The sequence below is a fragment of the Nelusetta ayraudi genome, unplaced genomic scaffold (genome assembly GCF_046127955.1).
Source record: "Nelusetta ayraudi isolate G7.1 ecotype Tasmania unplaced genomic scaffold, CSIRO-AGI_Nayr_v1 ptg000011l, whole genome shotgun sequence".
Lineage (NCBI taxonomy): Eukaryota > Metazoa > Chordata > Actinopteri > Tetraodontiformes > Monacanthidae > Nelusetta > Nelusetta ayraudi.
In genome coordinates, this window is record NW_027466061.1 from 2,719,027 (window position 1) to 2,739,634 (window position 20,608).

At 41.9% G+C, this 20,608-nt stretch overlaps 1 protein-coding gene across 4 annotated transcripts in view; it reads right to left on the reverse strand.

The window, feature by feature from the left end:
- ntm (neurotrimin) overlaps positions 1 to 20,608 on the reverse strand; it is a 329,246-nt gene that overhangs the window by 19,862 nt on the left and 288,776 nt on the right. For all 4 annotated transcript variants that reach the window (XM_076020008.1, XM_076020010.1, XM_076020009.1 and 1 more), the window contains 2 exons: positions 18,790 to 19,022; positions 1,621 to 1,746 (listed from right to left, as the gene is read on the reverse strand). In XM_076020008.1, coding sequence (XP_075876123.1) covers positions 1,621 to 1,746; positions 18,790 to 19,022 — 359 coding nt within the window. The remainder of the gene's footprint in view (positions 1 to 1,620; positions 1,747 to 18,789; positions 19,023 to 20,608) is intronic.

Sequence of the window (20,608 nt, forward strand, 5' to 3'; positions counted from 1 at the left end):
GTTGCTCTGCCACTGAATGTGAACTCGTGCACCTCCCGTGAACCCGTCAAGCCCCAGGCCAACTCCCCCCTCACCCCCACCCCACTGTTTGTTTTTTTTTTCCAATGAATGAGTGCAGATTAATTGAATTAACTGTGCAGCATGTGTTGTAAGACCACATCTTTAATGCAACCCTTCAAGTGGAAAACAATCCTATGGTAATTTTCATGAGTGCATTATTACACATGAAAACATAACACACCCTAAATTCTTGGTGTTGGTTCCATGAGGAATGAATTGTCTATGTGTGTGTTTAGCAAGAGAGAGAGAGAGAGAAAGAGAGAGAGTGGGCAGTGACCTCAAACTTTTAAAAAGTATCGTACATTATCTTTCAAAAATCCTAAAAGGGGGGAAGAGGGAGAAACTATACATTGTAATTTAAAAAAAAAATCTGATTTGATTGATTGATGTTTGACTGACATTCCAGAGTCTAAGTTTTAAATCCTAGAAAACTAACACAAAAGGTAAAAAGGGGTAAAGATAGAGGGAAAAGAGTAGCATTGCTTGTTTTTATTTTTATTTTATTTTATTTACCTATATCTTTATATGTTAAAATAAAATGTCAAATTGGATTAATTACATTGTCTGCTATTCTTCTTCTACCTTCTGTTTGCCTTTGTACATGTCCTTGTCAAAGTTTTGGTATGCAACCTTTCTGTGCAAAACACAGTAAAAAGGTAAAAAGTCCAGTGTAAGAATTAGAATTAGGAAGAAGTTCCTCAACAGAGAGTCGGCAAAGTGTTCCTTTGTGGGGGGATTTGACATGCAGACCACAGGTTTATCACACATTTAAAAAGCTAGAGGAAGCATTTCAGATTTTGAGCGTTAAGTGTTAATGCCCCTCTCCCCTTAAAGTAATCACCAAGCGGGGCAGTGGCCGATGAACGATGTGCATCCATGTCCTAAAATGCTCCGGTAATACAGGCCACTCATTGTCCGTCCTTCCTGCTTATCTCAGCACAGGTCAGTCGCACTTTGTATCCCCCATTTAGTTTCCCATATTGCTGTTTAAACAAAAAAAGAGCAGTGCACATAACACTATGAGAGCTCTGTCTTTTAAGGTAATTTATTATGAGTGCAAACATCTTCTTATCGTGAACTGAAGTGAGGGAACAGCTGCTCGCATTTGGCTTTCTTATTCTTCACCGAGTGTGTTGAGATGAATAGCGTTCAGCATGCACAATGATACTAACCGGATTCTGGACAAATTTGCCATAGCATGCTGCTATTATGCGTAGCGCCTCTCCGCATTAATCCTGTCATTCAGAAGCCTCTCCACCACATTTACTTTCAGCCTATTATCCGATCGTGTAATTAATTAGTCAATAACAACAGGGTCAGTTTGCTTCCCCGCAAACAATTACGTCGTAATGATGATCCAGGAAAAGGTAATGATGGGTAATAATTGAAGCGAGAAATTGACCACGGGTCACACAAAGTCAAGAATGGGGCTATAAACAGAGAGCGACGATCTCGGCACATTATACGGCGGGGAATTAGATAAGAGAAAATGTGACATTTTATAAGAGACAGCATGAATGTCACTTATAAACTGAGGCCGGGGCTCTGCAGTGGACTTACCTGAGGGGGAGATGAGCTTCCAGCTGATGGAAGGGTCTGGTTTCCCATTGGCTTGGCACATCAGGGAGACGTTGGAGCCTTCATTCACCACAAGGTCTTTGGAGAGGTTGATGATTTTTGGTGGTACTGGTGAAACAGAAATAAAGGAAGCAAAAGAAGAAAGGGCAAATTTAATGAAGGCATAAACCCTTATTGGTCTTCAGAACAGTCTTTTTGATGACATCTAGACATCATATGGCTCGACTGATCTACGTGTGTGCAAATCACAAATTCCCAGATCTCCAGAAAATAGCACATTTCGTCCTTCCTGCTTCTTGCTAAAACTGGCGCTTCGTTGTACCTTCCACATGCTTTTGAAGGGGACAGAAACAAAGCGACCATCAGTTGGTCTCCGGGGTTGGAATTGGACACCGGGCTGGGGGGTTGGGAGGGGTCACGCACACCATTGTGACATCATAAAGGGATATTTCCAGAGGATTTAATGAGAGGTAGCTGATATACTTTTCTGAAAATGTTGTAATTCATCAGCTTTCTTTAAATAGAAAATGCTTGTCAACAGCCAAGTGGAGTTTGCATCACGCAGGACCGTTAATAAGAGGACAAAACTATGATGGTTGCCAAATAGTGGCTCGAAATAAACAAGTATATCCTGAAAACGAGAAAGGTAAAAAAAAAAAAAAAAACTAGCAACACCAGGCACATTAATATAGAAATGTCACATCCAAATACTGTTCAAGTGCTGTGTTTCTAGTAAATCTAACCTAGTCGCTGCTGTGTCTTTTTTACCCTGGGCTGTTGTTGCTTCTCCCAAACCACACACACACACACTGCTCAAAGCCTCTCTTTGTGTTAACGCCTGTTTTGTTTCCATGTGCGCTCTTTGCGACACTGCTAACAGAGCATAAACATCATCCCCCGTTGAGCGCAGCGGTAGGTTTTACATTGCTCCACTGCTGAAGCCACTCTGTCGATAATATTAGGTATCGGACCCTCTTTATGCCGTCTGCCCACAAAAGATGAACCGACGCAGTGCATGGCTCAGCCTTTTCTCGGGGTTCCAGAGAATACACTGTACTCTGCTTTACCTTCAGCTGCTGATAAGGTTGAGGCGATTCATTAACCTCATCAACGCTACCGTTCACCAAACTGTTTGAAATTTGCTCATGGTGTTTTAGGGACGTAAGAGATGTTATGAATTACAGCTGTGTCCAGGAAGGCAAAGTTTCAGACATGACTACAGGTAAATGCACAGCTTATTGACCTTTTTTCAATGTTCATATTGGAATATTGTCAAAATAAACGGTCTCATCCGCTGCTCACAAAACCTAAGAAGCGCAATATCTCCTGCTATTTTGTCCCTGAACCCAGAGCAGCTGCCCCCTGTTTCTTTTTAAAACACTCAGGATGACTTGCAGAACATTTGCTCCACAGGATAAGTAAAGTACTTTATCACCGGCCTCAGATGAAGCCCAGGATCCATTTAAAACAATTTCTGCACCGCTGTTATATTAGCACAGTGTTACTCCATGGATTACGCACTGTTATTTAGCTATTTATTTCCATTAAGTTTGAAGGGATATGTTTCACTTGAAAATTGTCTTAAACTAATGTCAGAGAACAAATCGTTGTTTCCTGCGCTTCACGCAGACGCACATTTACATTTTAGAGCAGTTATCTTAATATGCATCTTGCCCCAGAGGGGAAATTAAACTGTAACATATCCTTATAAGGGTTTATGATCAGTTTTGTTTTTTTTTAGGAGAGAGGGAAGATGATTCGATGAAATAAGAAAATTGAGAAAATATGTCTTGTAAATGGTTTCATTGTTCCTTTGTGAAGTCAAAATTTGATTTAAAAAATCTAGAAAGTCAGTATGATTCACTCAGTTAAAAAAAAGTGGTTCGACTGGGAAAATTGGCGGCATTGTTTTGATTTTATCAAGCATGTCACCATTTTGTGCCGGACCATGACTATCAAGTGGTCACTCACACTGTCCTTCAAGCCGCCCTAATACGTCTCTGGAGACCATCTCCCTCATTTAGAATGCTGCTGCATGGCTGACAGGAGCCAGACAGGAATTACAGAATATTCTGTGTTGTTACTATGATGTCGGCCGTTTACTGCGACTGTGACTCCTGGGAGGAATCCAGAGCAGAATTTTAAATCCTTCGACTTAAACACAAAGCATTCAAACTGTCAGACTTTTAAGAGCTTAAAGCACGCTGCCTCTTACCAAAGTGGTACCCTGACACCCACATAATGCAATGCTGCTGTTAGGTTCTCGTTTTAAACCTGGAGAAGTGCACATTGTTTCTGAGGCTTCACTATTGCTGGTAATTACACGTGGTTAAAAAAACAAAACAAAAACAAAATAAACATTGCATTGCATTTGATTCAGACCAAATTTTAACCAGCAGTTTTTTTTGGTGCCGCACTGACTGCTTGTCTTAGGTGATGGAAGAAATGAGCAATTACAAGAAAAGCTAGGCAGACTAACACATTGAGTTTGTTTATGTAGTTTAATTACAGCCAAAATAAAAAATTCTAACTGTAAAGCGAGGGTCAGAAATTTCTTAAAAAACAAACAAACAAACAAACAAACAAAAATGGATGGAGGTAAAACATTATTGTGAAAATCGTCTGTAAAAATGTGTTAAATGATAAAGGCCAGACGCAACTGGGGAAAAGGTTTTTATCGACATGGATGAGTATTCATATCGACATGGATGAGTATTCATATCAAACAAAAACCCTGACATGGCCAGGCAGCGTGGGCCGATTGACAGAGTAGTATGATACAAATAGATTCTATAGTTTGACTTCAGATCCAGTCTTGACAGCAAGCATGACTTTCGTGGAAATGAACTGATGTTGGGATGACGTTTGCTGCTGTACTGTCAGACACAAGTTTGTTCCTGTCAGAACTAAAAACACGCCTGGGTCTGCACATGGGAAATCAATTTGAGATCCTAGGTGGAGTGCTAAACATATGAAGGATGCTTGCTTATCAATCCAAAGAACTAAGGCCATGTTGAAGTGGATACCAGTCAGAGTTAGATGGCAAAGTGAAATATGACGTTTCGGAGGAGCTGTTTGGTGTCCGCCAGTGTAGGTCAACTGTTTCATACAGGTCAGTCCTCTTCCATAAAGAGCCAGAGTCACTGACAAACCCATGGCCAGTGGCAGTTCAAAATGAACCTGAGACACTCCTGCATGATCAAATTTGGATTAGAATGCTGCACCTGCCATTTCTTTGCCATTGCAAGGGAAGCTCTGTTTTCCCAAAACTTTTCACGTGTGCTGTTGTGTGCACATTTCATGTAATGCATTTGGCTGCTGAAGTTAAAGATTTTTTTGTATCTTTTTTTTACAGAGCATTGAAACTATATGACCATTGGACAAATACTGCAATTTTGTCCCTCCCACTGGTGCTCGCGTGCAAGGGGATTCATTGAGCGGTGGGCTAACCTGGAAACCGGGCCTCTGCATGCTGATTGGAGGATACAGGGAAAAAAGTTCAAGTGCATCAGATAGGTACAATGGTAGGGTGTGAGTGAAAGCACCAGGGAGACAGATCAGACAATGGGGTTGCCATTGATAACGATTCCCGTTCTGATGGTCCTCACTTTCCGTTATGAAGTGAACGGTTTCAGTCTTAGCTTTGAGCCAACCACTCATTTTCCCTCTTTTTGTGACTGTGTTCGACCCTCTGGTAATGATGTCGGGTTAGCTTGGGTAGCTATAGCTGGATCTCTCTAGCTCGACCTTATTTCTTCATGACACTTACATAAAAGGATGTGAACCTTATGCAAATAATCGCTTGCTCTTCTTTTATTCTATCTTTTCTCTGAGGCTTTCACTGGTCACTGGAGGCGGGTCACAATAGCAGCAGGAATCACGATATAAGGTAAAGTCCAGCAGCAACTCTTTATGCAAGCTGTCCACAGACACTAAAGGCTGAAAAGGGAAGGGCACTACTTTCCCAAAGCCACTGTTTGTTCTGAAGCAAAGGAGAGTGAGTTTGTTTCAGAGTTCTTTTTTTTTCGGTTCCTTTTTTCCAACAGTTGGACTGTTAGGCCAATGTGAAAGTGCAAGTGTACTCCAAACTCGTTATTTGGCGTGAACCAAACAAATGAACTCTGGTCTGCCTGGAAATGTGAGCCTCACTTTGCTTCAATAAACAAAAGAAACCACAACCGCAAACATCACACTTCTTCATTTGGTGCAATCGTCTTCGGATACTGCAAGGCGCGAAAAGTTCTATTTTTTACAACATCAACAGAAGAGGTGACGAAGCGACCAGAGAGACAGGCGCGTCATTGTTGATTCTGAGTCCTGAGGTGAGAAACACGTCGCCCTACATTACAATGCAGGTAATTACATATGTATGTACTCTTTTCTCCATTTGGAGTGAACGTGGGTTTGGAGCAAAAACGTGAACGTAACGTGAAAAAACGTATTAGAACAGCAAACCATGAGAATTTAGTACCAGGGAGATGCTTAATTACCACAACTTTGAGACTGTGACAATAGAGGCTCTGAGGCAAAAATGTGGACATACCCACAAATGTCAACACTGCAAGCGAAGCCAGACCCTGGGAAGCTTCAGTAGAACAACTGCTGCCTGTAAGTCTGTACTGACGGCGTCTCGACGAGCGCGCCCGTCTTTGTGTGTTCAACTCTGTTCTGACTGTGTGGCAGACTGGGATCTGCCTGGCACTCCTCTATTTACAGCTGTGTTGTTATCTCTCCTCTCCCCTCCTGTCCGTTCTTTTGAAGCACCAGAATTGCACACATTCTTTCGTTTGAGCTGAAACAGTTTGAATTCAGGCGCAGATGGGCATTGTTGCGAGTTTGTGCTGCCTCCGGAAAAGTCGTGTCAAATGGTGCCTTTCTGTCGACTTTCTCGCAATTGCTCGAACTCAAAAATGTGCTTTATTCTCGGCCCGACCGATAGACGTTTGGGGGTGGGAGAATATGCCGAGAATATAGTGGAACAGATGTAAGACTCTTGTAATGCAAATTCCCTTTACTAGTGTGGTCAAACAATACAATGAGCCTCAAGACTATTGGAATTAATTTCACGAGTATGTAATATATACATAATTCAAAAATTAAAAATAACATTAATATTCAAATGCTTAAATATGTTGTTTTTAGGCTGTCCATAAACCAGCAACATTGAGAACGTTTTTAACTTCTTCCCTTTGCTCCACTTTTCAGAAAGCATGGTTTCAAACGCCGAGGACTGAAAATCAACCTTTTGTGTTTCTCTAATTAATTGACTCCAAATTTTCCAATTGTTAATTACCGCATAATTGGTTGACAACAAAATATATCTAACCCTCATCGCTGATGAGTTAGTGTGGAACTCACAGTCCCTATTGGAGTTGTGTTGAGAGGAAAAGAAACAAGCAAAAGAAAATAATAATAACATCTTGATGGTTTCGAACAGTAAGTAAATATAAATAACACGTGCACATCAGAAAACACAGCCAATAGCTGCAAGACCCTGTGGTAATTTATTCAGGATATCTTCCTCCTCACTGTTCTTGAAGTAAATAGTCTGTCCTCCTTCCCTTTTTTCCTGACACATCCGTCCAGGAAGCAGGTTTTTTGTTTTTGTTATTTCCATTTCAAAGTAAGGAGGACACGTCTCTGCTTTGACATTGTACGACTGTCAACTTAAAGTGAATGAATGGTGTCACCGGTGCTTCAACTTGTTTCAGTGGCGTTGCACTTGTTTGTCAGACAATATCGCCCTGAATAATTTACCGGATGTCAGCTTAATCCCCGTTTACCCTTCACGAATGACAAAAGCGTACAGTAGTGCGCCGCGGTGGCTTCCGTTAAGCTGCGGAGTGCAGGGCCGTGCTGAACCTGTTTGTGGGAAATTTCAGGTCTGATCTATGCCAAGCACACTGACTGTGTGTTTTCTTTTTTTAATACTCCATTCTTTCACTTTTGCAGTTACATTAATGATATTTAATTATTATTAATAATAACTAATAACACAATTGCTTCATTTTCCATACAACATTGGTACCTTTTGACTAGTAACACTTCACTTGGCTCCACTTAGTTTTTAAGATTTCCATCACATGTGACAGACTGAAATATGACTGCAAACTGAGTCAAAAGCTCCACTCCAAGGAGTAGATGAAAGATGAAAAGTTAATCCCAAACAGTTTTTTACTATTATTTTGTATAGACATAGAAAATTGAAAGCAACATTGATTACTGACTGGGATTGATTGTGTAAACTACTTGATCACTAGACCGATGAGTCTCCATTGAAATTGGGTGGCCAAGAGGAAAGAAAAGTGGTTATTTTTCAAATTGTTACTTTGTGGCAACAGAAAGAGTCTTTTATGACCAAACAGCAGAAAAACCTTCAGATTTGTCGCACTAACTGCCTACCAGCCAGCATTGGAACATCATTTTAAGAGCAGTCCCGTGGGGCAAAGTAGTAAACAAACCATGATTAACATGATTTAATAGTTTTTGTTAGGAAAAAACAAAAACAAAACAATAATTGATCACAGTATCTTTCAGGTTGGCATTTGCAGTTCGCTTTCATGGTCCACAACCCGTCTGAGTGAAAACTATTCAGACGTTTCTTTGAGTAAATGCTGGCATAGTTGTACGTGCCAAACCATCCATGTGTTTATTCTACGGGTTCACATAAACTCAAAAGGTCCTCATTCTTGCCAAGAGGCCAAACTTGTCTTTTTTGACTTTAAAAGCCACCTTGAAAAAAATCAGTATTGACAAAAGCTGGTGGACTTTGGGTTCCGAGCTACTTCTTACTATTTTGGCAGGCATTATGAAAAAGAAGCCCACAAACAAACAAATAAAAAAATACAAACCAACATATTTTTAATTGAGTTACATTATACGGTTGTTTTTGTAATGTATCATAGCCGGTCCCATAAATTTACTTACAGGCCAGATTTAATTAGCTGTTGGATCGTCTGATCTTAGACTGTGCCTTGGTTTGTTTAGGCGATATAGCAGCGGGTAGATGAGAAACATTACAATATGCTCTTCTGCACATCACAAAGAGACAAACATTGTGTATTCAGCTCACACCTCCGTTGTCCCACAAGGGAAATTTGATTTACAGCAGCGCTAAGAACACAACATACCACATAAATGGACACAAGGTATTGCAAACAGCCTGACCAAATACATCCATTGACAGGGTTTTTCCACTTGGGTCTGCCAAAAAACAGAACAACACAAAAAGAACAAACAGGTGCAATTCTTCCTGAAAAATACTAAAGTGATATGTGTTCTCTAAGCAAACTGTTCCTGAGCACCAACAGAGAGAAACACGGAAACAACAATGGAAATAAATGATAATGTAATAAGGATTGAAATGGGCTCATTAACTTTTCAGATAAAATAAATGAATCAGTAACTTCCAGAGACATTTGGACTTGTGCAAACTTGTGCAAACTACTGGGAATTGATGACTTCAAATTCATACAGGATTTGAACATTTTGTTACTGTTTCATAGTCAGTGAATACCCAATGTGCTTGTTTATTATATGTTTTTGTCAAACCGACTACACATAATTATGATAACTGTATGTTCATTTACAGTATATTACTTAGGAGACCCAATATAGTTCTCCTGAGCTTCAATAGGTCGGATGACACATTGTTGTATAAATAGAAAACGACGCAGACTGAGGAGAGTTTATGTAAACATTTACATGAAAACAAAAGACTGTATCCCTGTTTTCAACATCTGTCTGACACTCAACATTTTTTAAATACACCTTATAGCTGGATCTTATTCTGTTTTCTTTTCCCTATTTTAAAAGTGACCTTTTCTTCCAAACATTGCTGTGCGGAGCTGTGAAGTCAACATGCAAAAAGCCAGCCAATCCTCTCCAGTGCTGGGTTTTGTGAATTTTGAAGAGGCATTTAGAACTAAATGAGTATATGCATGCAAGTGTGTGTGTGTGTGTGTGTGTGTGTGTGTGTGTGTGTGTGTGTGTGTGTGTGTGTGTGTGTGTGTGTGTGCGTGTGTTTGTGTGTGTGTGTGTGCGTGTGTTTGTGTGTGTTACCCCCCTGGCCCACTGTATACAGGATGTTGGATATCCTCATAAGAGGTACACGATAAACATAATTTCTCAGAGAATATTGCTGTGCGACCAAGCTCCACAAGTCATGATGCAGGTTATTGTTACAGCATCCCTATGGCAGAAGTGCAGATTTTGTAAAAATAATTAAATAAAATAAAATAGAAAAAAAAATAAAAAAGCAATTGAGGAAAATATGTTTAACCAAATTACCAAGATCCTAAAACATGTGTAAGAGTGAATTTGAATTGAAAAAAAAAAAAAAAACCACACTCTTAAGTAGGGTGCTTTTTCACTATTACCTTAATGGCAGCTATTAAATTGACTGTAAAAATAAATAAATAAAAATAAATAAAGGGAGACCCACCAACTGCTGCACTATTGCTCAGCTGTCAGCTGCGCATTTTAAATTATGAGTTGTTTTTTTTTGTTGACAGATATATATTTTAACTGACGTAGCAGTGTCACCTCATGTCAGTTCCATTGAAGGACTTTGGACTGAAACTAGTGGCATTGAAAGAGCCTGACTACCTTCTTCCCTTCCGGTTTGTGGACACAGCCAGTCATCTGCATCTCTGCTTCCTCAAACCTCCTCTTGGCTCTTTCTCCCGCCAGGCATTTCTTATCACCACATCCTTCTACAAATATATTCACCATATGTCCTCAGTGCATGCTCAAACACGTCAGTCTGGCCTCTCTGGCTTTATCTCCAAAACATCTAACACATGTCATCCCTCTGATGTACTCACTCCTGATCCCTCCATCCTGCTCACTCCCAGAGAAACCTCAGCATTTTAATCTCTTCCACCTCCAGCTCTGCCTCCTGCCTTTTCCTCACTGTCATTGTCTCCTCCTAAATCATACAACATCACTGCTCTCGCCACCAACGCTTCTATTCCTTTCCTTCAGTCTTGCTTGCTTTTTCTCCCTCCCTTCCAACATACATGGACACACTTCACCTCTTTTCCGCACTCTCCATTGTTCTGGACTGCAAATGAGAAAAGTGTCAACTTCTAATTGATTTTTGAACTACAGTGTTTTCCCCGTGATATGGAATGAATGAGCGACTACTTGAAATCCTCCACCTTGTGTATCTCTTCTCCAGGAAACTCACTGTTCCACTTAGGTCCCTCCCATTCACACTCATGTAGACAAGCTTAAACTTCATTCCTCATCTTTCCAGGACCTCTCGAAGATTTTCCTTCATCTACTACCTGCTCTCACTATAGCGTACACTGTCATCTGCAAACATCATAGTCCATGGAAATTCCTGTCTAACCCCATACGTCAGCCTGTCCATCACCCCAGGAATGGAAGTAGTGGCTCAGAGTTGCTTTCCTTGATGTGTGGTGCTAACCACTGCCTCGCCTCGTCACTCATATTTTTAACACTGTACCATTAGTTACAAGACTAAAGGCCATGACTCACAGACTGGCCTTTTTTTTAATGTGATTGATTTTGATGTTTTTCTTTCAGATTGCATTTTAATCAGCACAATTTTTTTTTTTTATAAGTTTTTGTATAAGGGGGCAAAACTCCCTGACGACAAGTCTGCTGCCCCTGCTGGGGATCTTAATCACGGTGATTGCAGGCAGCCTGCGGTTATTTAGTGGCAGAGAGTTTTCATAGGTGAAACCTGTGTTATGACCCAAACAGCTGTCTGAATAGTTCTGATGCTAACTTGTTTGTCCACGAACATCCGCACTTTTGTGCTGTTTATTCCTGATGCATCCATTGTGTAATGGGGCTGCTCAATACATTTTCTAGCAAGGCTGGCGCTCCTGAATGGAAGTGGAGGACATTTCTTAGTTATTGTTGGTGAGACACAGCGTTCAGATGAGCAACTCGGAATATAATGCATGAAGAAAATTCCTGACCGAAGGTGAAGAACGCCAGCCGTCTTTCATCTTTGTGACAGTTAGCAACAGCTTGGAAATGCTGTCCAACCAAACCAAAAGAACCTGCTTAGAACTTGGCCTCTATAAGCGCCAGTGGCAATGCTTTGCGGCCGACCCTGATCTCTGACCTCCCACGGAGTGGGTGAGCTGGAAAAAGAATGTCTCCTATATAGGTTGAATATTACACATTAACAGTCGCCTTCCGCACAGATCAGTCCGTCCAGCACTACAGAGCACTGGCCTCTTTCCAGCAGCAGGATTACTGAGCAGACTGGAGCTCTGATGAAAGGATTCATCAAAACACAGCACAAAACACCTTCCTCATTACTTCGCTGTGCACCCAATTTCAAGTTTTTTGATGGGGATGTCTTGGCCATGGTTCTTCTTTCTGACCTATTTTTTTATGCAACCTGCTCTGATCGAAGGGTATTTTTCGCAACCTGGAAAAGGTACACTTGTGAGTCAATCATTTGACTCACAATTGAATTCCACGTCCACTGACTGTACAACAACTTGACGGCTTGTCAAAACCTGAAGCCAAAATGTCAGAATATCAGTAGGGATTATCAGGGCCTGTATCTTTGCTTTTCAGAAAGTGCTTTCATTTAGTGCTTGTACAGATGCACACTACAGCAAGATCCCCCCCCCCCAGGGTTAGTTTGGAAAAAGAAATGTTTGTGTTTGTGTGTAAAATCCAAGCATATTTGACCCTGGGAATAATGTACATAAAATAACTGGACTGGACTATTTTTTTTTAATATTATCTATTTAATGTTACATGACTAAAAGAAGAGTTTTGAAGTAAAGCAATAGCTTAAACATTTTAATGTAACTTACTGAGCTTTTAGAACCTTTTATTCAGTTGCTGAAGAAAAAAAAACACATAGTTCATGATGCTCAGGGACAAGGTGGGGATATTTCCATGTTTTTAAATTAAATCTCAACAAAAGCCAAAAAAAAGTTACCACATACAGTTTCTCGTCTTGGTATAGGCTCTAAAAATTATAAGACGATAAACTTATAATTATAAGAACAATCAGTCCTGATGAGCAATCTGAATTAGTCATGAGAAATTTATCAATCGTCAATGATGATTTAAAACTCCTCATGTAACCAGCATCAAGAAAAATGTTTCTTCACAACTGTTAATGTCTCTTTATGCCCAACAAAGATATCTGACATGTACTGTGATCGCTGAAGCATGTACTGGCAGCACTGCTATAAATGAACTGTAGGTTCTAACGTACAGCTGCTGTACAAACCTTGTGACTTGACCAACACTGTTGCCTGTTGGCCAATATAACACAGCCAGAATAAGAATGCCCCCAGTGTTATCACATGTGAGAGGCAGTCTGCTTCACAAATGAATAACTGGGTAACCAAAGGAAAGGAACGGAAATTATTTGGGGACTAGAAAGGAAATTAGTTTGATTAAATATTTGGGGCGACTTGCCTCAATTGCACAGGAAAGCTTTTTGATAACTGAAGAATATTTGGTATCAACAGAATTAAGAACAAACAGGAAAAAAGAAAAAGCCCACCTGGTTTGTTGTGGACCACAGTGAAAAAACAAATTCAAAGACTTCAACTGTCAATCCTGTCCCTATATTTGACAATTTATAATACAAGTAGAGAAAATGGAAAGTTGATGGTTTAAATATGAAGATGTAAATAGTTATTATTTGTACTTTAACACTGTACTTTTTAACTATTAAGTGCAACTAATTAATGTATGCTTTATTATGTCATTATTCCATTTTATGTTGTTCGTAAAGTAAAGTCCATAATTGTCCATTTTGTTCATTGGTGCACCTGTCTTGTATTTCCAGGTTTCACATTGGACGACAGGACGGGTTGTGCTGTCTGACAGTATCATTCCCTGGTTGGTGTGGTCAAAATGTTCACCATTCACAATGTTCTTTGATGAACATTTGATGAACAGGCTGCCTTTGTGGACAGCCATAAACCACAACAGGCCAACCCTGACAAACACCATCCTGGAGTGAACAAATCCTGTTACAAAGGAGTAAGATGCCATTCAAGTCGTGCGGACACTCATTTTGCTGCTTGTGTTGCAGAGTGGCGGAGTGGTGGAGTGGCGGAGCGGCGCACACAATGAGGCTACATGTCGTGCTGCTCTTAGCAGCCCTGATGTTTTTTTTGTAGTTGTTCTCCAGCTTGTGCCATCACCAAGGCAACTGTGTGTTCCGGCAATGTGGACTTGTGCTCCACACTTTCTTGTTTGAGCTCATATATTGCATTTTGATGAGGAGGAACGTGTTTAATGATGGTTAAAGCGTGGAGGATAATGTGCTTGCCGAACTTCAGCTCAACAGTTAGTTGTTTCATTGAGATCAGGCAAACTCTGAAATAATCTAGAATATTTTATGAAACGGGGGAAAATACCCGTTTCTTATTGGCCAGCTCTGGATGCATATATTGCACTGAAGATGCACAGAAATTCTCATGTAAATAGTATCAGCATCAGCTTTATTGGCCAAGTTAAAAAAAATATATATATATGCATACTTAAATAACCTTCCCTTTATTCAATCCCCTGAAATATATCTCATCTGATATCAGATCTTTATCCAGTCATGTATCAATAATCCTTCGCTTTTCACTGCTAAATGTCAAGGTTTGGCACGCCATATACACATCAACAAACTAGCAAACCGCACTTCCGCAGCGGCCTTGCAGTGAGCACTGCGCCTTGATTGGTCAACCAAGGACGAAGCGCGACCTTCACTGATCCCTGAATCACCATCAGGTAGGACAAGGAGCTTATATTTTTTCGAAGCACAGGAATGCCTCTCTTGGCATTTCTTCCACAATCTTTCCTTTTGTTGACAGTGACAACACAGTCCGCAATGTTAGCATTAGCGCTGATCAATGTCCACTTTTGTTGTTTATTGTTAATTTTTTTGCGCCGGCCAGTATACAAGAAGCAGTAGAACACATGTGGAGGTTACGTGATGTTGCATTTTACTCCTGATATCATGGCGCTGCTGGTGGTTTACACATAAATAAAAACCTTTCCTGAGATGTCGTGAACGTAATCTCCCTCACACTTTCGCTCCTTTAAACCATTCTCGCCACATGCAGCTGAAGATAAGATCAGCTGCAGGCAGCTCTGAGGTCTTCTCCCCAGAGTGGATGAATCGTTCTGTGTTGTGTCAAGGCATCCATTGCTCCATCACTTCATGTATTCCCAAGACACATGGGCATCAGGCATATGGCACACCCAGCTAAATGGACACTTCATAATTTCACTCGGAAAGCAAAGGTAACAATGTGAGACTACAGTTACTACAACACTGACTAACTCCGTCTTATGGCAGAGCTGAAACATCTTAACCAATTCAAAAGTTAAACCCCACATATTTCCTGGTCCTCTTAGTTTTCTCTTTATAAAATAGGCCTTTAAACTGTTGACTGAAAATTCTGCTGCGGCTCCACAGGCTTCCAACAACGGGAGCCACGAGTGTTTGTCCAGGACAAAATGCTTTTCCGCAAGACGCTGTAACCTCGCAGGCATGTGGATCTGCCAAGTCTTGCCCTTGTGACCCGCTGCATAGTAATGCGTGCGAGACCAAGAGCAATACAGAGAGGATAGTCAGACCCTGCAGCGGAATTAATAGGTAATATGTCATCATTCTCAGACAAATCCAGTATTTATTCATTTATTTATTATTTTTACATACGCTCAAGGGTAGTGCTTCAACAAGCAGTGCATGGACTCATGCATGGGTTGGAACCATCATGGTGCCTCTATTCCTACATTGGAAACAGAACGCTACCGCTAATGTTGTTAATTGCTTGTTTTTCTTAATAAATAAGTAAATACTTAGCTAACATTTGCCTTTTAAAAAACATACACCTTATTTAATGTATTGTTTGGTGTCCAATGTTGTGACTTGATGGTGGAAAAGAAAGGAAATGTTAGTTTTGTAAAAACTAACAATTTTCTCTTCCATTACGAGAGAACAAGACACTGGAGTGGTATTTCTGAAGGATGGACCGATGCATACGTAGTTCCTTTCAAAAAAAAAACAAAAACATGTGTGGATTTACTGCGTGTTCTTGAAAGACTCCTGCAACTAACTATGTGCTGGCCACTCACGTTTTGCAGATGATCTATGAATCAGGCAGCGACTTTTCATATCACATGAATCGCAGCGATCAGGCACGGCTCCAAAAGGCGACTTCTCGTGCTGGACAGCCATCAAGAGCCTCCGATCAAATACAGCGGCGGAGAGGGAGTGGCGCCAGCTCTGAATATTGCCTTCTTCACTCACCTCAAACGGCCACTTCATCTCCTTCACAGAATGTGACATCACTCTGCTCACAAAGCCGCTTTCACTCATCTAATCATTAGAGTTTGGGCCAAATTTACGCAATGTAATGAGTACAAAGACGCAACGATGAATTTTGCTTGTGTTTTTGAAAGCAAATATGCATACATCAGTACAGAGACGTACTACACTGCATGAACAGCACTTGAGACAAAGTTCTCTTATTGCAGTGAGACATCAGTCAGCGCAGTCTATCAATGACACTGTGGCGCCATTTGTACAACCAAAATTAATTTCCAGCTCTCTCAGGTGAAGGACAACGATCCCTGAAGGGATCTTGCAAGAGCGCCTGTCAATTGGATAGAGTGTCAGCTGAAATAGGAATGTCGGGCGAGCAGTCTCCGAAGGCAACCCGGGACAGTTGGCAGCTGCTATTGTTTCAATCAGGTGGAATTAAATCACACTGCCTTCCGCCCAAAAAAACTCTTTTGTTTGAACAGGAATCAGACATTTTCTTTTGAGAGAAGCCTGGAGTGACTGACTGTATTGACTCTGTAGTAACAAACCAACAAACAAATCATCATCATCATCCTCATCCTCATCCTCATCATCATCATCATCCTCATCATCCTCATCCTCATCCTCCTCATCCTCATCCTCATCCTCATCCTCCTCATCATCATCCTCATCATCATCATCATCATCATCCTCATCATCATCAACATCAGCTTAATACTAATTGAAAAATATGGCGCCGAACTAAGACGGACAGTTTTAGGTTGAAGCGATGAGTTGATGACTGACCGACATTGCATGTGTACGTGGCTGCCAAAATGTTAATGCTGCCCCCCCCCCACCAGAAAAGCTCCACCAGAAACAGCCACAATGCTGTGGCTTGTGATATTTCTCCACTTTCACTAAAAAATGATAAATTGGGACATAATTTCAAAAATGATATTCAAATCTCAGGCCCACAGGTTGAGAACTGGCAGGCGTGGGTATTTCACCCTGCAGTCACCATGACTCCGTGGGTGTTGTAGCTGCAGAACCTGCCCTGCCCTCATGTGGTGCAGAGGTTTGAAAATTAACATTGTAGATGTTTTGATTTCAAACGTGATTAAAAAAAAAAATAATAATAATAATGATAATGATAATAATAAATAAAAAACAATATCCGCCTGTGTTTGGTCGGGACACGGCGAACCCGTGGCGGCACCACTATCCACAAAATGTTTTTCAGCGAGACATTCTAGAACCTGCAAACATTACACGTCCACTCAGCTCTGCCACAACGACCCAACTTGTTCATTTTCGCTGCACGTTGGCGTGGGCATCTGAATAAACAAGCAATAATGCAATAAACACAGTCAGTAATTAGATTCAACAGCAGAAGCAACAGGCACCAAGCCATCGCTGTTCGCTCGACAGTTGCTTCCCTTAATTAAGCATCTCAGCAGCCCGTGGACGTCCCGGGCCCAGAGTTCTCCGACGCCGTGCAGATACAAGGAGCGTCTCAAAACTGCAAACTGCATTGTTGGCCGTGATCGTTTGCTTAGCGTCCCGCACATCTGCTGACACGCTTTTTCATTTATTTACTATTTTTTTGAGGGGTGCGTGCGGCAGTGGGACAACTCTGGCTGCAATGTGTCTGCATTCACCAACGAATGTTTGTAAAAGGTTTATCCAGAGGAGCAATGACAGCAGCAGTTTGCTGGTAGTGTCTAAGCAGTATTTCACAAAACAGAGTAGTCATTGAAGGGAGATTTATGTTTTCAGACAAGAATTCTTCCAAAGCCAAAATGCAATGCAAAGTTTTTCAAACTTTTAGTTTTCTTAATGACTTTCTCTAGGTAGTGAGTTATTACCTCATCCTCTTCAGAATGATAACACAGAGATCACATAATTATGTTGAATGTGCTCCTACACTGAGGGCACCATTGTCTGGAGAGGAAGGCCTCTCACACGTATTCCAATCAATAAACGGCTCTGGCTCCTTCCTGGCATCGTTGTATCCCGGTCAAACGTAACTGTAGACTGTTTGTTTGCTTCCTCTGTTATGTGAAACTGCTTCGGTCGATGCTCCTCTCATGTTGGCGGTGCCAACGCTCCCGATTTCAGCCCCTCTAAAGCTGTCAGTGAATAACCATCAGTAACACACATGTACGTACTGTACATGCTGATCTCTGATAACCTGTATCCCTTGCTTTACAATGACTGGATATTATTTGTCGTTGCATTTACATGCAAATGTGAACAAAGTGAAGGTGCCCAAGTTAAAAAAACATGTCTGTTCTCCTGCCGTGAAGAAGAGAGAACCTTTTCAGTCTGCACGGCTCCTCTCCTTATCAGATCCGCAGCATTAAATCCCTCAGTGTTTCTGTTGGAGGACGCCGCCGCTGCTCCGCACACCGTTTCAGTCAGAGCAGCTTAACATCTGGCACTCTCCATTAACCCTGCACAGCATAGTGGATGAGGGGCGCACGCTCTCGCGCTCCCCCTTGAGCAAGGCATTTAGCACCTAGTTGCGCTAATGGAGCAATGGATGAGAAAAAGGGGGAATAATGGGGGTTGAACAGTCTTTCCATCATTGGTTTGCTTCCTTATATTCCAATTTGCTGGGAAATAACAGGCGTCCATTATTGTGTGTGAAGCCGGCGAAAAAAAAAAAGAAAAGAGTCCCTCGAAATGAAACGTCCATTGCAGGATTTGCATTCATCAGGGGGTTTCCGACGTAATGACCCCCCTCCGTTAATGAGATGTAAATTCCAACCATTAAGCATAAATCCCACTTTCACTCCTTCACGGTACGTACAGCCATGAACAGCGCTAATTAAGAAGGGTCAGGTGTCTGCGGGGTGTAGGGGGCAGTGTCTGTGCCTTACCTTGGACGAGGAGGTGCACCGAGGTGGTCCTCGGCCGACTGCTGGTCTGGACGGCGCACACGTACTGGCCCTCATCCGTCATGTCCACGTCCTGAATCTTGATGGTGAACTCGTCTTGATTCAGGGTCACCAGTTCCACTCTGGGATCCACCGACCATTTATCTTCCCCGGCGAACAGGATGCTGGAGCGGTTGAGCCACGCCGTGTGCGTGACCACTTCCCCCTGTGCGCACCTGCGACGGCACACACACAGACAAATGCCAACTTCAACGTGAGCGTGACGAATGTGACGTACGTCGCTCAGCATTATTTATTATTCCCTGCACATGTCTGTGTGATTGTCCAGCATGGCTGGACCATCATCGTCCTGTTTGTGGAATCTAATGAACTGACTGATCGATGACACCAGCAGGTGTCGCGTTCCTCACGGTAAACTGCCATTGATTGGCAACTGACTTCTTTTACACTGGCATTACGAGTGAGTCATCCGTGCGTTAAAACACCTTCAACACTTGAACAGATTTATCATCCATCCATCCATTTTCCATACCCGCTTAGTCCCGAGCTCAGGGTCACGGGGGTCTGCTGGAGCCTATCCCAGCTGTCTTAGGGCGAAGGCAGGGGACACCCTGGACAAGTCGCCAGTTCATCGCAGGGCCACATACAACCTTACACACTCACATGCACACCTACGGACAATTTAGAGTGTTCAATTGACCTCACATGCATGTTTTTGGACTGGAAGCCGGAGAACCCGGAGAGAACCCATGCAGACACAGGGAGAACATGCAAACTCCACGCAGAAAGGTCTCAGGTCCGGGCCCCTGAATCGAACCCACAACCTTCTTGCTGTGAGGCGGCAGCGCTAACCACTGCGCCACCGTGTCACCCCAGATTTATCATAATCCGGAAATTAACACTTCTCCTGTTGCCTCCCGTCATCTTTGACAAGTTCAAGTGCTTATATAATGCGGGACCCTAATTTTAGTTCTCTGATCTCATTAAAAAGGTTGAAATGTTTACATGCACAGAGGCTTCAGAACCACATTATGAACATTGGCAGCATTCAAGCATTAAGCGATCATGCAAACACCTAGCTTGGAACGCATTTGCATCTCTGAAACAGGATTTCTTTTTTGGTCCACCCACACGTTTGGCTTGTGACACTCACACGTCATCAACATGAGCCACCAACACACACAAAAAAAGGGAAGAACTTCTTTGCTCTGTCGTGCAGCAATGTCCTTCAATGGAAAAACAGCAAAAAATATGTTAATATCGTCAGTTGGATCATTGAGAAATAATATGGCCAGAGATACGAAAACAAACAACCAAAAAAAAACATTTTACGGGAAATTATACCAGTGGGGGGATTTGCTCATTGTGTGGATTGAGTTTTATTTACTTCAGGTTGACAAATACCTCTTCATCAGCTTGCTTTATTATACTTAAAGCAGCCTAATTTGGGGGGTTAACGCGAAAGAGGTGGCAAAGTTAGCAGGCGCTCAACACTTTGTGGGTTAGAAACTCGCAGCTCTATTTAATCTGTCACGGCTTCTAATGCGGCATCAGTCACTTCCACTTCAGCGGCTGCGTGAGGGTCAATGGCGTCCTCGGGGCATTTGTGGCGCTCTGGTCGGGGCAAAGGAACAGGAAGAAGAAGAGGAGGGAGAAAAAAGGGAGAAATAAACCCTGCGTGTGTGTGTGTGTGTGTGTGTGTGTGTGTGTGTGCGTGTGCGTGTGCGTGTGCGTGCGCGCGTAATCAATGCAGCCGGCAGCAGCCTTCACAAAGTAATGGATCACAGACTATCTGTGACAG